Source organism: Lingula anatina, chromosome 8 (assembly GCF_051362555.1).
Source record: "Lingula anatina isolate TDL-2025a chromosome 8, LinAna3.0, whole genome shotgun sequence".
NCBI lineage: Eukaryota > Metazoa > Brachiopoda > Lingulata > Lingulida > Lingulidae > Lingula > Lingula anatina.
This window is the reverse complement of record NC_141774.1, coordinates 17,561,697-17,578,743: the sequence shown is the minus strand read 5'-3', so window position 1 is coordinate 17,578,743 and position 17,047 is coordinate 17,561,697. Positions and strand designations below refer to the sequence as shown.

Sequence of the window (17,047 nt, the reverse complement as noted above, 5' to 3'; positions counted from 1 at the left end):
GAGAAACTGCAAAGACCTCATGTAATTTCGTTCACTTGATAAATGATAATTAAATTAGTCTCCAAACTGTGTGTGTAAATCTGTAGATTGTTAATGGGAAATTTAAAACTCGAAACTCGGTAGCACCGTAAATTGTTGAAGACATTATTACAAGTAATAATTAGGCCTATAGTATAATCGATCATTTTCTTGACATCACAAGCGGGCTTGCAGAAACATTCATACTTTGTAGTCACATTAGATAGACCTTTATTAACACATCACATTTATTGGCCAACAGAAAAATATCACACTACATAACTAAAATTATAAGTAGGGCCTAACCCATCACAGAAGAGCAACAGATGGTAGGCCTACTAGCATCAATACACATAACGCAAAGATGGACATTCCAATACTATAACCACACAATTTAGGAAACTAGAAAAATGTTAATTGCGTTATATAATTTGCATTCCTGCAAAAAAACTGTCTATTTCCCCATTAAAAACTTGGGCCAGTTTCATCAAACCTTAGCTACTTATACCGATGACGTCACTAAAATGCGTTCTGTCGATTTACCACAATCGCCGTGTTGATCTTTTAAGTTTAATAAATTGAGTTTAGTATGCATCGATACAGATCATCTATTTACTTAACGTATCCTAAAAAGTCATTCCTTTATTTATTTATTTATTTATTTAAGAGTCCCTGAGGATGGCGGATAAGCCGAAGGTGAGGCGTTTTCTTTTTTATCTATATTTTAGTTGATCAATATAGAAAACGCACCTAAGGTCTTAACTCCTAACAGGGGACTTGCCGGGACACCGCACATTAGTAAAATACAACCGATAAATTAGATCCGTAGATAAGAGAAAAGAGCGCTTAAAATCCCCAAGACAAATTAAAAACTAGTATCGTGGGAGGGGGGGGGGGCGCTCACAGCCTCGAAATGCCCCCACGATATTACTGTAATTTTTCGGATTTATTTTAATATCTTTTTATTAAGCAACAGCTTTTGCATCCCTGAACGGCTCTTATACATAATTAGCAAAAAATATATCAAAAATAAAATATGCTTCTGAGGTCGGCGTTGTTTGTTTCTTAAAATTTACTTCATCTTTGCTGGTTATACATTTCGACATAGTCTTCATTTTATCTGAACTGTTTGCATTCAGGCATGTAGCCAGCAATTTCTTAAAGGGGATCCTTTTTCTAAAAAAAAGTGGGCCTTCTATCATGAAACGTTCGTGATTGTGGTTGTAGAATAACATTTATTGAGGCGATGAATATGTAACATATACACTATCGGGGATAAAGATTGCAGTAGCAGCAGTAGTAGTAGTTAAAGTGGTTACAGTACAACATTTTTCATGGCTAGTCAATACTATAATAACCTGAATTATAGCCGTGAATATCAAGTGGAAAAAAATTCCTGTCATCCTGGTAGATTGTAGTGATGGATGCTGAGAAATTATCCACACTACAATCAAATAATCTGTACACCTGTAGATTCTGTATTACGATAGGGTCTATTCCACCGTAATTTTCATCTTTCCCTTCCCCGCACAGGAGATAAAGCGACACAAGTGTAATTAACAGCCATATAACATGCTAGCGTCTTTTATTTGCAGTATAAGAAACTGCAGCTATTTTCCTAAATGTGCGTATTATATGTATCATTTTGACTAGCGTTACATTGTGTGGGTATTTCTGTTGTTAGAAATATGATATGATATATTAGAGAAATTGTTCATTTTGGGAACTTCACTGACAGTATATTTTTAATATTCAGAGTTATTTAAGAAATACATTTATTGCTTCTTGTGTTTAGACCACTTTTTTGAGTGAAATTTACATCATATGTGTTTCTATAACTCAACAATATTTTTAGAGATTAATTTAAATTGCTGCCGTGGTATCCGAAGAAAAGACCGAAGTTAAAGACGTAAAAGTCGTGTGGTAGAATTTGTTTTGCAAACTTTTTTAACAGACGCAATACTTAATCAGTCGTACATTTTAATTAAGAGACAAAAGCAGACTTTGAACGTATATGTTTACCGAACCGTCCTTCAAATGCCGTGTCTTTAAACCATCAAATTTTTCTTTTGCATTATATATTGTATAAAGAATCTGATGCTTGTAAATCATTGATGAAATAATTGCATTAGCAACGTTGACACGGATCTACATACATACATACATACATACACACACAATAGTGAGCGACTTGCAGTATATTCTATATTGTTTTATATGCTTAATACAATTTTACGTACAACCACCCCCACCCATTAATTTAGCCACAAACACACCACAGATTAATAACATGGAGATACCAGAGTTATTTGTTTACAATTATAATTTATTATTTGTATAAGACACCTGAATGAGTCACACATTCCAATATCACAAACTCGCACTGTGTATTTACTTACATGCAGGTTAAAATAAGAGTATGAAGATACAAATACTTGGACAAGCTAATACTGTACAAAATTTAGACCTTTTAGCTTGAACTTTTGCTTAATAAGTAAGTGCAGCACCTTAAAATTTTGTGATTTAAAATTTTTACCATATTTTTCATTTTCGTACAATCTACGGGAAAGCAAGATGGGAAAGTCATCAAGAAATAATAAGGAATATGATATTAAATATAAGTTTTTAGTGCACGACGAGAGAGAGAGAACAAACTTTAACGGCAAGGAATAATAAGGAATATGATAGTGAATATAAGTCTTAATACAAGTGGAGAGGGAGAGAGAGAGAGAACAAACTTTATCTGCAGTTTATATATAATCCAGGGGTATAATTTACAAGATGGATGACGGGGCGCAGCCAAATCAGATATACACTTGTCGTAAGGCGTTCCAGATGAGAGACGGGTAAGATGGCCCTAAGTACGTTAATTCTCCAACATAACGGGCACTGCGTCAGATAAAGGCCGGTATTTAGTTGATAATTGAGACACGGGAGTGGATTTCCTGCAGAGATAGTGCGACAATGAGGGGAGATGCCATCCCTGGGTTAGATAACGGATACTTTTAACTTCTATTCTGTTGTTTTATCATTTTTCCGTCTGTAATCATGAAATTCTATATCTTAATTCGAACGCGTATGAAAAAAGAAAAAAAAACTCAAAACTTTTATCACATTTCCACAAGATATTGTACATGAAATAATCTATCCAATTAAAATGACTTTTACATGTTGCAAAAAGCACAGAAAAAAACCCTGATCAATGGCAGCGTTTGACTTTAAACAGGAACGGCCCAGGAGTGTTTTATATGCTCTCTGCCGTCCAGATTCGACGGTGTCTGAATCCAATATTCATCAAGAAAACAACTGAGGTACAACAAAACCTAAATCATAATCGTCAGGAGAGACTTAAAATTAGCCTGCTGTAGCCCCGGTCTGCATCACTACGTGTTAGACCATTAGTCTCTCTATGACACACGTCACGCATACGGAGTTTATACTGCTCACATATTTTTATATAAAAAACTATTACGATGATAAGAATATATTGTGCGTTGAGTGTCTTATAGTGCCGGTCTCGAACCTTCATGAAATTCAATTGTGAGACGTATATGTTTATTAAAAAAATAACAAAAGCCGACCCATCTCTCTCTCAGCGAAAACGCCAACTGCGATGCGTTTCTTCAAGTATATAAAGCTGTCATTTTTTTGAGATTTTTTTCTGAAATTTCACAAGACAGTCCCTAATCTTAACCTGTGCTTCTTCTTCAAGTGAGTGTCAAGACATCTTTTCTGCAACGTTAAGTGTTTCCAAAATGTACCCCAGACGTCATTAATGCATGTATGTTTAAGACAGCATGAAGCGTAAAATGAACACCTGGTTCAAGCCACTTCAAGATTAAGCAAAAAGAATTTTAAAAGTATCCAACCAATATAGATATAAAAGCACGCTGAGAAACAGGGACCCCGTCTCTGTCTTCTTTGTATGACATCACTAGGATCTCATTGCCTCTGTATAAAATCTTATCGAAAGTAAATTAAACAGCACAATGTATTGGTATCCATGTTTCACGGCTGGTTTAAGTCTGGTCGGAGAGTGACGCTGGTGACGGTTTAACAAGCTCTGGGATGGAAACCTTCGCAAAGGGCAGTTTGTCATAGCCTGACCTGAGCGAAACAGGTTCCCAAACCAGGAGACTTGACATGTTTTTCTTTCCCTCGGATCTCATCTTTCCCTGTTGCAGCGCGCTATTCTTCAAGTGCTTGTTTCATCTACGTGTCATAGCGTGGAAGTGAGCAAGTCATTGCCCTCTGGGGGAGGGAACAGCAATGACGAAAACCACCACAAAATATCACCCATTTCGCAACTTCGTGGTTGCCTACGTAACGGTTGTCGCGGTAACGGTTGCCAAAGTTACGCTTAGTGCCCTGCCGGTTGAGTCACCCTGCATACGCATCGATGTCTTCTCGGGTAGCCTTGCACAGTGGCCTTGCAATCAGCCGCCAGTGTGCCCATTTGTGCGTCCACTATCACTACTACCATTCCTACTACCTCAGCAACAGACGCTGTCCACTGCTGTGTCCAGTCAGGCCAACTGACCACAGCTCAACTCACACCACTGCGTCCCAGACCCCGGCCTTTATACCATCGCAATGCGGTCACCAGGTGTGGGAACAGCTCCCTCCTCACGCGACGACTATCCTTCCTTGAGAACCCGCCATTCCGTTGATCTTCAGCCGGTATCTCACTCCCCATCGCTGTAATTATATTTTGCATACAGACCTCTGATACCGAACCCCGCCTCCTATCCTATCACGCACCCTGGGTTCCAGGTGTCATTAGAAGCTCTACTCTCCACTATCAGCATGCCCATACCGTTTCCAGTACTATAGTAAAGAGGCGGTTTGCGTGTGACCTTTGAAACTCAGGGTACTCCCATAATCCTTTGCAGTCCATATTTTCACGCCGCGGTGACCAAAATGGCCCCTAGACGTCCCATCCTGGTCCCCATCATCATCATCAGCTTCATCTCGGTGAGAGTGGACACCGTATCGGACAGCGATCTCGGTCGCAGATAAAACAAGGGAGACCCGCCAATTAACGGATCTTCGAGTTCTAACGGTTTGGGTTTAACGGTCGTCGTTCCCACCCTGTCAAGGTACCGATTTCTCACGTTCTGGAGGACGCACTGTAACGGTCTGGCGTGTTAGAAATTCTGCGGTGGATGACGCGGGTTCTTTCTCACCAAATGTATGAGAACTTGAAGGATCCACCAGGATATCAATTAGATTAGGGGTGGGATCATGAAGATTCCATCCTCCATTCGCCCCAATCCTAATTATTACTTTTAGTCCACGAAAAACGGTTCCATAATTCTTCATTATTAAGTGACATGATATAGTAATGCTGTTCACAGTAGAAAATTCCCAAGTATAATGATATTCTTACAGTTTCTTTTTGGTTGTAATTAGATAAAATATTTAAAGGGAATGCAGGTCAAGATAATGATTATTCTTTGCGATTAAAATAATATTATTATTAGCCATCATCTGGAGTGAAAGATCCAAGCGCCATTTTGCTTCTCAAACAGATAAAATGACATGAATCAGCGGATATAAACAAGATTTACCACACAACCACAATGAGGATCCTGTTCTTGCTTTTGGGTGGCTAATTATTATGATGTATTACGTGGTATCGTTGCGCTGTAGATTTATCAAACGGAAGAGGATGTTGTGTTCATGTCAAAGTGTACTTCATCAATTTTGAAAATAAATAATTAAAAGGAACGTCTAAAGCAAGGCTATCTTAATAAGAAGACTATAAAAATAACACCGATTCCGATACAATCTGTGGGGAGATATTACCAATCCTTTTGCAAAGAAAACGCTCTTGGCAATAACACGATTCTGCAACGCGATAACGAGATGGAATTTTTATTGTCGGAATTTTTTCAGATTTTAAGTAACTCGGTTTTTGTCTTTCTTGACAGATGTAAAAGGTATATGATTGATAACTTGATTATTATTCCAATTCTTACATCTTAAAGCATGAAAACATTCTGGTCACCCTGGCATCTTTCGTGAAAAGAAGTACTAAAGAAAAAAGATAACATCAAGATGTTTCGTTTATCGCTTTCTATACATATCGTTCTATCGCTAAACATGGACTTGGTCGGAAGTCACCCTCAAGTTCAAAGTACTGATCGCATCTCTCTCTCTCTTCCTGTCTCTGTCCCATCATGCCTAGCGCTGTTCAAGACCGGACATAAGACGTAACCGCCGAACACAGGAACTGGAAGAGGCGACTGATAACGCATTATCGGCACCGCGTTTTAAGATGATTTTCGATAACAGAGTCTTTGCTTTGTTAACAATGCACCTATTGTTAATGGCACTGTCATATTCGATTGCTAAGATAGCACAGTGAACCAGCCAGGAATAAGTCCTATTCCGGTTCCCCGTGTGCTTTTTCCGAGAACAGGCTATATAGGTTGATTTTCTGAAAATTTATTTCTTCTCTTTATCTTTTTTTCAAAAAGAAATTAACACCATTTTGTTTTTAGCTGTATAATTTTTCCAAGAGCAAAGAATTAAATGTCTGACAATTATAATAAACTCATATGAAATAGGACATTTTTATGATGAAAGTAAATGACGTGAGCCTGTTTAATTATTTTTTCTACCTTTTTCTTTAAGATTAAGATAAAATTAAGTAAAACCATATTGTCATCCTTATTCAACTTATATTATTATAATATAATGATATATAATGATTTTGATAAAACTGAAATAAAATGGAATAACATTAAAAGACGACGTAGACGCTTTATTGGCGAAAAGGGATCCGACTGATTAAATGAGTATTTGTTTTTCATTCCCTTACCTTAAAAATGCAACGGCAAACACTGTTGTTTTAATAACCTTATTTCCGTTACTTTGTAGAAATTTCTGTTTATCAGAGGGTTTTATAACTTTTGTCCGTCTGTCTAAATTCCTTTTATAAATAGTCTCGTATTTTTCGGTAAACAGTTTAGAATAATAGTTTGTTACAAGAATCCAGTCAACTACATTAAAATATATTGTTGAAAGCCACAATTCCCGAACTATAGATTAAAATTCACAGTTTTGAATCAATGACTACAGTATCAAAATTAATATTGCCTTTCCGTAAAGAGCAATCATGAAAAATAAAAATAATGCTCATATCTGATGTTAACCAGCTTGTCAATGTTTAAAATGCAATATTTTTTGCCGGCAAATAAGCACTTAAATTTCAATTTCATTCATACCACCTAAGTAGTCTTTCAGAATGTAAAACACCGGTCAGTGGTTTATTGCTCGCCGCTAATAACTGTGATTTGTTGCTTTTATCTTGGCCATCAAGAAGCAAACAGCTCCCCCTATCTGATTGTTGGGCATAGTAAACATACATTATCATTAATTAGCATACATTGAGCCGTTTCCTTTTGAAGGGTGAGTTTACGTCATCGTGTTACCTAGTACAAATGAATTAAAATTATATAGTTCCTAACTGAATAAGAAAAACTTATTGCTTTATTATATGAAAAAATAATAAATGCTAGACGGGCGAACGTGAAAACATTTTAAAAGTTAATAGTATTCTATATGCATTATATTATTTTGTTATTATTTGAAGAGAATTTTTATCTGAACAGTTTTGTATAGAGAGCACAAATTCTTCCTAACGTGCGTATGATAAATTGAAAAAAGAAAAAAAACAGTACCCTTATTTGAATATGCATGCCAAACAGTGGCACAGCAAATGCGCTGCTCAAACATAATCAGTAACCATTTCTCTATTTTTCTTACAAATAAAAAGTTTGGCTGAAATGCAAATTCTGTAAGATATGCACCTAACTTGAAGCTGCTGGTATTATATGGTATATTGACAAGCTTTCGTTTTTCGCAACGCGTTGTAAACACTACGTCTTGCTACTTTGTGAATATAAGAATAAGCGGATAATTAAGCGGATAATTCGCCAAATTTGAAAGTATTGAAACAAAAATAAGACCATTTTCGCTGTGAAGTATAAGTATGGTGCAGTTGGACATTTTTATTCTTTGTTGTTGTTTCTTTTTTTTTTTTTTACTATTTACTTCTATCTGTTGAACTGTTTATTTATTTATCCATTTATTTATCTAGCTATTTTCGCTATAAATTTTGCTTTTAAAACAAACTGAATGACTTGGTTTACGGACTTCCAGATAAGCAAATTTAATCATTGCTTGTTTCACCAAAGCTCTGCTAATCTCAAATCCCATCGTATGTAATTATTGAGCGCATCTACCACAATGACAGGGAACATCTAACACAATTGCTTGGCACATCTACCACAACCACACTACCTTCCTGCGTAATCTACCAGCTAACAAATACATTTTCAATAATATCTAAGCTCTTATACTGGATCATCTCACGCAATTTAGATCACAATTAACACAATCTTTTGGAACACCAAACACAATCTGCTAGGAGCTTCAAAAGGGACAAGCTGAAAAGCCAAACACAACAAACTATACGTTAAACGGACTTACCTATACAAATAGTCTGAGCTACGTCCTGCGTGAAACCAGCAACAGCTAAAGCGTTAAAATCGTCCGCTTGAAAGAGATAATCCGGTCTTGTCGCCATGTCCTGCATCTGTTGGTTGATGTTGGGATTGGAGGCAAGGTCCGTACCGACGTAGATGGCGAATGTCGTGACGTTTGCGGCGCGTAGAGCGTTAGCAGCGTCGCGCACTGTGCCGTCAGTGTCAATGTTTTGAACACCATCTATAAAAATAGAATAAAATGGATGATGGAGGAATATATTATTAAAATTTGACTTTCAAAAATTCAAATGAAAAAACACTCACTTATTCAGAAGGAACTTTATAAGGGCTTTATTAAAGTCAAAACAGAAACATTTCACGTTTTGAAAGCAATTTTCTTTTTTTTTTTCTCTTATTATAAAATTCGCTATTAAAGTATTTCGTTATTTTATCCCCAAAAACTTTTGGAAATCACTTAGAGATGTTTAAAGAAGAGTCAATATTTTGCGCTCAATATCAGGTATCCACCTTCGGTATTTATTTTTCTCAATCGGTCGTCGAATCGACAAGTCATCGTGCACCTTCAAATTGCAAGATACTTGTCCCCATAATAATAGAAATATAACAATTAAATGTTTTTATTTTCAGTAGAATTCTCAAAAAAAAAAGTATTTGGTTAAATAATAATTTAAAAGCGCACCTGTTAATGTAATAGCGATCTTGACGGCGTTATCACGTGCTCCTGCAGACACACTCGTCATCAAGTCACGTGCACGAAGTAGAGCGCCGGCGATGTTCGTGCTGCCGCCTAGCGGCTCGATATTGCGAAGGGCGGTCTGCACCTCCGCCGCGGTGCTATACTGGACCAGGTTAAACTGGTTCCTGGGCCTGGTGTCGAAGCTGATGGCCGCGAACTGAGTGTCCTGTGGGGACACCGTGAACTGCTGGACGATCTGCTGGGCGAAACTGACCACACGAGCCCAGTCCTGCTGGTTCATGGAGCCAGACGCGTCCAGAACGAAAACAATGTCGGCTTCTGTGGCACATATCTCTGGAAAAAAAAGGAAATTAAAATTTCAATAGGATTTTATTAAAACTTTATTGGTTTGATAATTCGAAAAAGGAACGTTTCATGTTTTGAAGTCAGTTTGCTCTTCCGCTCTTCTCATAAAATAATAAAACTTCATTTTCTGTCGGAGAATGCGTTCTTCAGAACGCGTAACATAAAAGATAAAAGATGTAGGGCCTACCATAACTGGCATTTTACCACAATTGATACAACACTCTACAGGTCAAATATTTCATATGGTCAAATGAAAAAAAAGGGGGTAATATGGTTAGGCTGAGCACACTTGATTACAATAATCTTGCATTCATGATAAAAATATGCTACAGTTCTAAGTTCCAAGCAATCTCCAGAAGGCATATTCTGATATGTCCTGAGTTCGTGGTATTCCACATTTGAATCTCGAGCAGTACGCTTTATTTTGGGGAGAGTTTCTGACCATTATACTGGAGAACGTGTTCTTAAAATCAGATTTTACCGCAGTCGTCGCATGCCACTGTCTTAATAGGTAGGCCTACCTTGAAGGTATTTTAATACTATATTCAAATATAAGATATTTCGGCAGAGGACACGACAGTCCTTTTTTTACATAGTTGAACTAAGTGCGACTTATAATTATTGGACACAATTTATTTAGATAAAAATCATGCAACAGAACGGGTCCTTCTTGGAAAATATTACCCAACGTCTCTCGCTATCCCCCCCCCCACCCCCACCCCATCTTCCAAACCTCAAACCGTCACACAAAAAGTGCCTCACCGCTGTTTATTATTATATAACTGTAGAAGTAACGGAGAAATATATCAAATGCGTTCAAAACTGGCGTTAATCTTAATTAAGTCACAGAGCGACTAGATTACGTACGAACCCTCGCATATTCACCCATCACTGTACTATATCTCTAAATAAATGCAAACTGGTAGTTCATTGAAGGCAGGATGAATTAAACAAATTGTTGGTTGTGATTTTAAAAGCATAATAACGATAATGATTAATTCAGTTATGGAGTCATCTTACTTTAACTGGTATTATATCTACTGCCCCCCCCCCCAAAACACACACACACACACACACACACACACAGGCGCCAAATCTTAAAGAAATAACAACTCTTCGTATGAGATTCATATTTCGCAATAAAAACATTGCAAACAACTCTTAAATAAATAAATAAATAAATTATCTTTTACCACCAAAACGGCGGTTATCGCAATAATTCTGGAATTACGGACCCCGTGACCTCCATAGATGGCTATAGCCTATAATAATTTCTTAAGAGATTACAAAAAAATAAAACAAACTTTAAAAAACATGGACTAATCTTGAATGTCGGGACGGACTCATTTACCATTGGAAAGTTTGAGGAAATTGTCGTTTACCCCAGAAAAATCCATGTTTGTCCAAAATTAAAAGTTGCCATCCCTTAATGTAATGGAAATATAGCCAGTTATAAGTAATGATCGTAGCAAAGACGGTGAATTATGGCGGCAGCGTTATCGTGATGGTGATAAAAGTAACACGCATTGATGTTGTTGTTGTTACGCTCTAGAAGACTTGATTACATATCAGATGTGCGAGGCAGTACGCTGTTCCTGAAGATTTGATGTGGTGTGGTGTGTATGTATATATACATATACAAAAAAATGTGAAAAAAAACATGGTGCACCCGCCCTCCTTTTCACATAAAGCAGGATTTTTTTCGCATCAGACATCATCAACACAAGATAAATTAATGGGCGTTGAACAAATGAAGAAAGGAAAACATAACGACCCTTAAGTCCCCATTTTACCCATCAAAATTATATGACTGAGAATATTCGCTGAAATAACTGGACTTGAAAACAAGTTGTGTAAAAATAAAACTTGTGGTAAATCATAAACATTTCTGCGAAATCTGATTAAGATTTGGTCCCGCAAATTCTACCCTTTCATGAATTAATTCAGACCCTTAAACCTTTATGCTATAAATTAGACTTGTTTGCAGGGATCATAAATTTGTAACGACATAAAAATAGGGTGTTTACTTGGAGAACAAGAATATGGGCAACCCCAGTTATTTAGCCCCATTCAATATGGCCATCAATGGCAATTTCGAACATTGTTTTTATTGTATCTTATGCATGACAACTTCTAAGTCACCATATCTGTATATTAGGGAAGTTCCAAAATAGGTCTATGTTCTTTACCAATTCCCCTTGTGCGCAAGAGCTCAACCATCTTTGCTGTCTCATAAATGCGCAGAGAGAAAGAATGTCTTTTGAACTGTTTTCACAAATTTTGATAAAGTTAACGAAAATTCATTGTTTTGATTTAAGGGATCAATTGGGTTATTTACGAGTTAATCAGATATTTCTTTTATATTCTCTTATATTCTCGCGAGACTTAGCTTTCCATGTAGACTTACCTGGAGTCTGTGCGTCAGATCCCGGGGTAAATAACCCCAGGAGTATCACCAAGGCGATAAATATATCCATTATAGCGTCATGGAGGCCGTAAGAGAAACCTGTAATTAAAAAAAAGAAACCTTTTCAAGTATTTTCGTCCAGATTTTTAAGTTTTTCATATCGTTAATTCCTATAGCTTTTCATATATTAAAATTTTATATTGCTCGTATCATATGTCAATATTAGGCACATTGAACGACAAGTGCTTGATTACATGTAAAACCTATTGAAAACCAATCGACTGTACCCTTCCCAAAGTGTTGCATTTCATAAATTGTATATATAGAATATTTTTAACAAATGAAACTTATTAGTAAACATGACAATCATATGTTCAGTATACTTGAATTAATTTCAATAAATATATATTATTGCCCATTCTTCATTTATCTATACATTCCATGTAGCTATTGATTAATTTTTTTAGTTCTTATCTATTTATTGATCTTCTTTTTATTCATTTACGTACGGTTCTGTTTAAGTAGGGCATCATCTTCGCCTTTCATAACCATAAATAGATAACTTTGATAGGGATAAAAGAAATAAAAATTTTCGCCCATTTGCTCGAGATAAGAAAAATTGATTTCCAAAGCCAAACTGTCTATAGAATATTTTTGTATCTTATTAGTTATTGATGGTTTATTTTGATATATCAGAGCGGAGGCAGGAATACATAATAAAAACTTCGACTTCCTGGTGCAGGAGCACGTGTTAGAGTTTAAATATCTACAAGAGAGATTACTTTCTAACTGGATATTTTAAGTTTTATTAACAGTGGCTCTAGTGTCATTTGCTGGCACCTTTGTGCAATAAAGTTTTGATTAATCGTAAAACGATTATTATTTCTTGTTACTAGATACGAAAGCCCTTTGTATTGTAGAATGACATTAAAACAGAAGATTATAAAACTATTAAAGCTACATGCTCCGTAAGGATACATTTTATAACTGTCTAACATTAATTAAGTAGATTAATTTTTTTTATAAGTTTACAATATATTTTGTATATCATATAAGCATGCTTAAATACCAACTCAAGATCTTGCACATCGGACCATCATCGTGTCACTAACGATTGGAGAGGCACTTAACCAAACAAAGGCAACAAATTAACACTGAGATCGTCTCCATAAATCCTTGTATAGGAACGTTAAATATTTTTTTACTAAAACTTAACTAGACATGAGAATAGAAAATGTTATTTTTGCAACAAGTAATGCCCTACTAAATATATTGGGTACCATAAAAATTTTAGGGTAGATTCCTTACCTTTTCTTCTGTTCTCTCGTAGATTTCTCATGTGACTTTCTCCAAGGTACATCCCATACGTAAATTTCAATTGTGAAGTCTACCAAGATGGAAGTTTATCTCCTTGGAGCTGCTCCCCTTGGGCTTAAGCTTCTAAATCCCCGCTTCTGGTCGAGTCACAATGAATATGAAAGCGCTTGGGTTGCGTAAAACGAGATTTCATAACCACAAAACGCGGAAAACACGACCTCAAAGAGCAGGCCAGTTATGGCACTCTGAAAACCGTGAGTCACGGCTTCCCAGATTACAGCAACGACAAGATATTTCAGAATGAACTGTATTTTTGACATTCACGGCGCGTGGACCGTGACTCCTGTGCACGTGTTATTATCTCGCGCACCACGGCATGGTGACCTTTCAACAGCACTGTCGTGAGCGCCATGAAACCGTTACAGGCATGCCGGACACCAATTACATACCCAATCATAAACCAATAAAAGTGCGATTGAGAATTCCTCTCATTAAAATCACTGGAGTTTGTCCAGAAAAGACATGCCGTCCTAATAACCTCTACGTATGAGTTGTGTCGCAGTCACGTATTTTGTTATCGCGGTGACGTTTTGCAAGACTTGCTGGGAGTTATGTTGACTTAATTAAGGCTGGTCTATGGAGTAAAATTAGTCAGATTAAGATTTAACCGAGGTCTAGGCGTCAGGATGCCAATCCAATAACTGACACACATATAATTATCAAATTGATTTGAATTAAGCATGGGCATTTCCTAATTTGTGTTGGAGAAAAGCAATACCTTAAAGTTTGACCCTTGAGAATTAAAAAGAATAGAATCTTCAATAGGCTATAAGAATTTAACTGCATATGCGAATGGTGCGTACGAAAAGTGAGACAAGCAAATAATATTACACTATTATTCACAATTCACATAATGTCCATTTTTTAAAAAATAATAGATTAACAAAAAATAAAAAGAAATGACCCATGAGCAATGAAGAATTTATTACATACACATTCAATTCATGAAAAAAAAAGTTATCTGAAACGCTAAAAAAAAAAAACGTGCATGTTTAATAATTGAATGCAAACCATATTTGACAAAAATAAACGCAACACAATATGAGTTTCAATATAGTTCTGGACGACTTTGAAGAAAAAATTAGAAAAACTCAAACTATGACCCTAACGATGCCCTCCCGCCATCAATTAATCTAGGTGTTAATCACGCGTTCATCTTAACCACCCAGCCATTATAACGGGACCACCCGTCCTTGTCCACATCTTGTCTGGCCACAGCCACGTTTTAATTACAGGTGATTAAAGAGTGACCGGAGGTCAGGTAAGAAAAGTCTTAGTCGTTAGTCCTTTAGGGCAGTCTGGCTTTTGTTTCAAAGAGTGTTGAATATTTGCTGCGGTGTAGATTTTTTCAGAACATGGAAGTGACAAGTGCAAGGCGTTGTGAACATCACTAATACAATATTGACAGTGCTGTACATCTTTAAAAATTAAAAAATAAATATAGTATTAGTTAGTTATGTCACTTTGTTCAACGTTTTTGCTGTTAACTCTGAGAATCAGAGACTTTCTTGTCTTGGTGTAATATTTCCTAAGGGGTGACGCAGGGTTAAGGTAGCACCCCCATGACTGAACTGCAACTGACCCGTGCACGGTGCCTCCTGTAAATTCCTTACCAATTAAAGGTCGCCGTAAAAATACAAGTGTGGGGCCTTTAATAAAACGTGTCCTAAGTGACAGTTAACTCTCATTAAAGAAGATCAACCGAAAATATTCCCCAATTTGCACCAAATATCATTGTTATAAAATAAGCAGGTTGTATAAGTGTGTTATAAAATTTAGATTCTATATTTGAATATAAACGTAATCCGGTTTGATATCATCTTTGTGGTACAATATAAAAAGAGTTAAGGTATGCTTTTGTGGGTGTAGATAGTAAACATTAAGAGAGTCGGACGCCTTTTAACCATCGGTTTTGTACACACTCTTTCGATTGATTTTTGTACGCATACGAATTCGCCTTCTTCACTTTATAACTAAGGGCGTGTGATATATGGATTTATTATTCATAAAAAATATTCCAGAAATATTTTTATGTTATAATTACTATTATTAGAAAAAAACAGAAATTTATTTCAGTCGACGACAGACGTGCTTGCAAAAAAAAAAAAAAAAAAAAAAAAAAAAAAAAAAAAAAAAAAAGGCGTCACTGCCATTTTTCAATTTTTTTCCAGGGAAAAAAACCTAAAAATAGAGAAGGTAATTTATCATATATTGCAAAATCACAATAAAGGGATTCCACAGGGCGTTTCGGGGACGCATGACGAACAGCACCCAAATCATGTAGGTGATCAGCGGGCGGCTGCGCGCTTCTGTTTGATCACGTGACGTTACAAGTGGCATGTTGCTGGAAACAAGTAAGTCGCCTGCGTTTTTCACCTTTCTAATATCGTTTTAATCGCGGTGTGATGTTATCTGAATTCCTATCCGTGCTGGTCGGGCGATGCCATTTATCTTGTCATGTTTTGTCACACTCACATATATAATGTCGTATTCTAGACGACACAGAACTCGGCGAATTTCCAAAGTATGTTAATTCTCGGTTAAATCAACGAGATATCTTGAAGATTGAAAAATCGGTGGTAGTTTGAACAAAAGGTCCCTATCCGGTTAGATGGATGGAAACCTTGCGGGTCTTCACTAGTATATTAAAACAAGCATTTGTGGTCGGTGAGGCTTTTTTAAATGCCCTCATGTCACAGTTTAATGGCTGTTTGTTTACCGTATGGTTAAAGCATTAAGTTCAATGCTTCAAGTTGAACGTTTTAATGCTACATATCAACGAGAAGGAATGTGTATGTTTAAGCAAGGGTGCATTCCCATAAACTACATGGGTCCACGTGGATCGACTCAACTCTGCAGGGATTCTCATTGAGGGCAATCATCTTAACATATTAACACGCTTCCTTTTGGAGTTAAGTAGAATACAGTAAAGATGGTGATTATAAGAGTACGTTGGGAACAAAAGGAGGGTCATTTAGTTAAGCTGATTGCTTTTAGTGAGTGTCCCCGTAGAGTTGGGTACGACGATTCACGTAGAACGATGGTTTCTTTATGAGAATGGGGTGTAATATACACTGATGTCACTCGATAGAACTGTAATAGAGACACTTTGAGATATATATATAGTCTTTCGTTATCATCAAATTTCATCACTGTTACCATTATGATCATAATTATCATAAATAGTGTCATTTTAAACACACTGATTGATTGATTGTACATGGACAATGTTACAAACGTAATGCGGTAGTGCTGTCTTACTTCAGAATCGTCTGTAACAGACAACTGACGAAAGGTGGCGATAATAATCAAAAGTGTTATGAGGCATTAAAAAAGTAGTATTTAAAACAACATTAATTTGTATGAAATTTGCAAAGGCATATGATTATGACCAAAGAAATTCAATGTTAATATTTCTTCAGTTTTATTTTATTTATTTTCATTTATTGTCGTCCGAGTCTGAGACCTCATTCCCATAGACGCCAACGGTCTACGTACATCGATCCAACTCATGGGGGACTCTCGCTGAGTGCAATCAGTTTAACTGAAGGACATGCCTCCTCTTATTTCCAACGTACTGTACTCGTATTATCACCAGCTTAATTTCTGTATTCTACTTAAAGCCGGGGGGTCATTCAGGTAAACTGATTGCACTCAGTCAGAGTCCCCGTAGAGATGGATCGATCT

At 36.5% G+C, this 17,047-nt stretch overlaps 1 protein-coding gene across 19 annotated transcripts in view; it reads right to left on the bottom strand.

Annotated features, from left to right (window-relative positions):
* LOC106158743 (uncharacterized) overlaps positions 1 to 13,807 on the bottom strand; it is a 72,958-nt gene extending 59,151 nt beyond the window's left edge. For 8 of the 19 annotated variants that reach the window (XM_087019238.1, XM_087019239.1, XM_087019243.1 and 5 more), the window contains exons 1-4: positions 13,292 to 13,792; positions 11,984 to 12,082; positions 9,214 to 9,564; positions 8,518 to 8,754 (exon numbers count right to left, since the gene is read on the bottom strand). In XM_087019238.1, the coding sequence (XP_086875364.1) occupies positions 8,518 to 8,754; positions 9,214 to 9,564; positions 11,984 to 12,082; positions 13,292 to 13,343 (739 nt within the window). In that variant the 5' untranslated portion in view covers positions 13,344 to 13,792. Of the gene's footprint in view, positions 1 to 8,517; positions 8,755 to 9,213; positions 9,565 to 11,983; positions 12,083 to 13,291 lie in introns of all 19 variants that reach the window. The other 11 variants (XM_087019236.1, XM_087019242.1, XM_087019241.1 and 8 more) reach the window with 6 other exon arrangements.
* Between the last annotated feature and the right edge of the window lie 3,240 nt (positions 13,808 to 17,047).